The sequence below is a fragment of the Sciurus vulgaris genome, assembly GCF_902686455.1.
Source record: "Sciurus vulgaris genome assembly, chromosome: 2".
Classification (NCBI taxonomy): domain Eukaryota; kingdom Metazoa; phylum Chordata; class Mammalia; order Rodentia; family Sciuridae; genus Sciurus; species Sciurus vulgaris.
Window position 1 is genome coordinate 63808904 of NC_136462.1, and position 4087 is coordinate 63812990.

General features: G+C 46.9%; 1 protein-coding gene across 1 annotated transcript; it reads left to right on the plus strand.

Moving 5' to 3' along the window:
• The first annotated feature begins 506 nt into the window (after positions 1-506).
• On the plus strand, positions 507-3610 carry CLEC14A (C-type lectin domain containing 14A). The gene has a single exon (XM_079119762.1). It carries the CDS (start codon positions 631-633, stop codon positions 2101-2103), a length of 1473 nt encoding a protein of 490 aa, XP_078975888.1. The 5' UTR covers positions 507-630; the 3' UTR covers positions 2104-3610.
• The last annotated feature ends 477 nt before the right edge of the window (positions 3611-4087 follow it).

Below are 4087 nucleotides of genomic sequence, written 5' to 3' on the forward strand. Positions count from 1 at the left end.
TGGTTAAATAGTGCTGCCTCTGGTGTAGAGGGGAGATGCTAAGATTTCTCACATGAGTTTTATCCTCCCGCCCCCGCCAGGCTCAGGAAACCTGCAGACTGGAGCCGTCTGCAAATCATTGTGACGCCAATTCCACTATCCCGGACAGAAACACAATGCGCGGGCGTGGGCCTGTGATTATAAGCAAGTTCCCTTTTTCCAGTCCTTCCTGCCAATGTTCACAAATATGCTCTGGGATCCAGGTCCTGAAATTCCCTGAGCAAGGAAAGCGATACACTTCAACCTAGTAGCAACTTTCTTTTTCTCCTGTTCTAAGCAGGGCATTTGACCTTCTGGTCTGTGTTCCCAGTGTTCAGGCGCCAGCGGTGTTCCTGACCCCAGAATAAATCAGGCTGCACAGTGCCTGGCCGAGCTCTGGACACATTTCCTGTCGCGGCCTAGGGAAGCTGTTGGTCTCTGGGACTCCGGTGGGGATTCTGGCAGTTGGGGAACGAGGGCGGAGGAGAAGGGAGGGGTCACCCAGTGGGGGGAGCCAGCTGTCTAGGGCGGTGACCGCGCTCCAGAAACTCTCCGCGCACTGGGGCAGGACAGATCTAAATTGGGAGCAGCTGTGGGCAGAGGGCCTCCACGATGAGGCCGGCTCTCGCCTTGTGTTTCCTCTGTCAGGCGTTCTGGCCCAGGCCTGGTGCTGGAGAGCACCCCACCGCCGACCGCGCGGGTTGCTCAGCCTCGGGGGCTTGCTATAGTCTGCACCACGCTACCATCAAGCGACTGGCGGCGGAGGAGGCCTGCAACCTGCGCGGCGGGTCTCTGAGCACAGTGCATGGTGGTGCTGAGCTGCGTGCTGTGCTTGCGCTCCTGAGGGCAGGCCCCGGGCCTGGAGGAGGCTCCAAAGACCTTCTGTTCTGGGTCGCCCTGGAGCGCGGACGTTCTCACTGCACCCTGGAGAACGAGCCATTGCGGGGTTTCTCCTGGTTATCCCGCGATGCCGGAGAGTCCCAAAACGACACGCTGCAGTGGGTGGAGGAGCCACAACTCTCTTGTACTGCGCGGAGGTGCGCGGGACTCCAGGCCACCGGTGGGGTAGAGCCCGCGGGCTGGAAGGAGATGCGTTGCCACCTGCGCGCCAATGGCTACCTGTGCAAGTACCAGTTTGAGAGTTTGTGCCCCGCGCCGCGCCCGGGGGCCGCCTCTAACTTGAGCTACCGCGCTCCCTTCCAGATGTACAGCTCCTCTTTGGACTTCAGTCCTCCTGGGACTAAGGTGAGTGCGCTCTGCCCCGGGGAGCTCTTCATCTCAGCCACCTGCATCGAGGAAGAGAATGGCGCTCGTTGGGAAGGGCTGCCCCCCGGGGCGGTGCTCTGTCCCTGCCCGGGGAGGTATCTCCGTGCTGGCAAATGCTCGGAGCTCTCTAACTGCCTAGATGACCTGGGAGGCTTTTCCTGTGAATGTGCTTCGGGCTTCGAGTTGGGGAAAGATGGACGCTCTTGTGTGACGAAGTGGAAAGGACAGCCGACCCCTGGGGTAACCAAGGGGCTCCCAAGGCACCAGCTGGCCACTGAAACCAGCCCAGTGCCAAAGAGAACGTGGTCACCCCCAGTCCATGAAAAGCCAGGAGAGATACCCCGTGTCACTGGACAAGACAGTTTTGCAACATCTGTTTCTGAGATTCTTCACTGGGGAGCACAGAGCACGATATCAACCCTTCAAATGTCCCCTCAAATCAAGTCAAAGGCCACCATCACCCCATCAGGAAGCATGACCCCCATGTTAAATTCCACATCGTCCTCTCCCATTCCCCATACTTTGGATTCCTCCTCCACCGTGGTCTTCATACTTGTGAGCATAGCAGTAGTAGTATTGGTGATCTTGACCATGACGGTGCTGGGGCTTTTCAAACTCTGCTTTCACAAGAACCCTCAGTCCCCATCAAGAAAGGGGCCTTTGGCCCCGAAGGGCATGGAGCCTGATGCTGAGACAGCTACTTTGCGTTCCAGTTCTGCACATTGTACAGACAATGGGGTGAAGGTTGGGAACTGTGTGCGGGACAGAGCAGAGGGCGCCTCGCTGGCGGGGTCCTCCCTTGGCTCTAGGAACACGTAGGGAAAGAGAGAACACGGACATTCCTTGTGAGCATCCTTTTCTCAATTTCAAGGAAAAGGGAAAAGAAGTACTTGTGGGATGCTGAGTCCTACAGAAATTCCCTTCTTTTTCTAAATTTCCTCTACTCCACCAAGGAGCTAAATCAGAAGAGCATACCCATTCCTGGAAAGTGGAAGAGGTGGAAGTACCTTACTGTTGTACTGGAGGGCAGGGTGGTATGGGGGAGCAGTATTTTCTTATGTTCTGGAGAATTAGGAGAAGTAATAGAACATTTCAAGGCACTGGAAGCTAATAGAAAACAATACGTTTTTAAAGTTTATTTTTTACCAAAATGGGAAGGAAATCTGTCTATATTGTTCAGGCTGGAAACATATTGATTTGAAATTCCCAGGCAAAAAATAAAAGATTCTTAATAATCCAGACTCAAAATATGTTTGGTTTCCACAGGAGTAATTATTTAGGAATAATTTAGGAGCATGCTGGGAATAACAAACTCTGGGGCCTGCTGGGAATAGCCACAAAGGTACCTATTGCTTTTAAGGTTGAAGGGAAAGTTCTTAAGCCCTTGATAGGAACAGATGTTTCATAACTGGTAACTTTTCCCTTTGTTCTTTTATCCTTTGCTTTCAAAGTCCCTGCTACTTGTGTGCTCTGCTATAAATCCAAAGTGTAGTGTTTCCAGAGTTTCTAGCTCTGGAAGCAAATTATAGTTGACCACCAATTCAAGTGTTTTCTGTGTGCCCTTGCCCAAGGAAACAAATGATTTGTGTTTTCCCTTTCCAATGTTTGTGCTCTCTAGTGTAATGACCTCCGCAACCAAATCACCTTATCCTAAATATTAGGATGCTGATCCTCACTTCCAATTATGGTGATGTTAATTCTCAATTAAAACGTTAATGCTAAGTATTGATTTGAAATCTTCTGGGTGCATTAAAGCAAAAGTAAACTGGGTTTCTTCCAAAGTTGGTAGATACTTGTGCACTTTTTAATTCACAAAAATACTTGACTGTCACACCATTTCCTTTTCTTCTAAATAAGCGTGTGCAGTCACAACACATGTTTATCTTGGAATAATTACAATTTAACAAGAGTCTCCCTTGACAAAGGCATGACAAACAGTTCTCTGCAAGAATTAACAGAAGAAAGAAATGATAAATTAAAAAAAAATCTATCATTGAGTTATGATTTGGGGTATTAGTAAACAAAATGAAGCATTTCTGTGACCAAAAAATTAAGACATAATAAAAATTACCATGTAGAGGTATCAAGGTCTCTGATTCCTAAGTGCTAAGAGTTTAAGAGTGTAGGCGTTGGCTCATGGAGAGAGCTAGAGAAACAAGTACAGTAATGGGGAAATACAAAAATAGGAAAAAGCTTATGTTATATTTACTTTAATGTACTTCGTGTATAGTGTATACAAAGGAGGATGGACCTTAATTGACCCAAATTAGTAAATGACTAAAAAAAGAAAAAATCTACTAGAAAATTGAAACAGCTCAATGCATAAGCCCATATTCTAAATATAAATCTCTATATTTGGTATTTTGACCTTAAAGGAATAAGGTAATAGATAATTTTCTTCATGTACTAAATATGTTTCTAAGTAATTACATTTAAATAAAATCACAAATGAATTAGAATTAACATTCGGGAACTTTAAAAACTATCATTTCACAAGTGAAACTAAAACTTAGATCAGTAAATGGCTTGCCAAATGTCCCCCCAACTCATCAGATCTTATCTCAACTCACCTTCAACTTAGTGTTATATTCTCCTCTTTGCGACATGAACTCTCAGTAGAGAAGGTAACTATTGAATAGAACATATGATGCTTGAAAAATACCTTCATCTGTAACTTAACTGGACTATAAGACACACACATGTACACACACTATCTTAAAGCAGGGTGCCTTTGTATTATTATTTCATACAATAGAGAATGGGTCATTAATTTATAAGGCAACATATGGAAATATATGGTAAT

What these genes read in the sequence shown, in the direction of transcription:
- CLEC14A (XM_079119762.1), top strand. Translation starts at nt 631, where the DNA reads ATGAGGCCGGCTCTCGCCTTGTGTTTCCTCTGTCAGGCGTTCTGGCCC.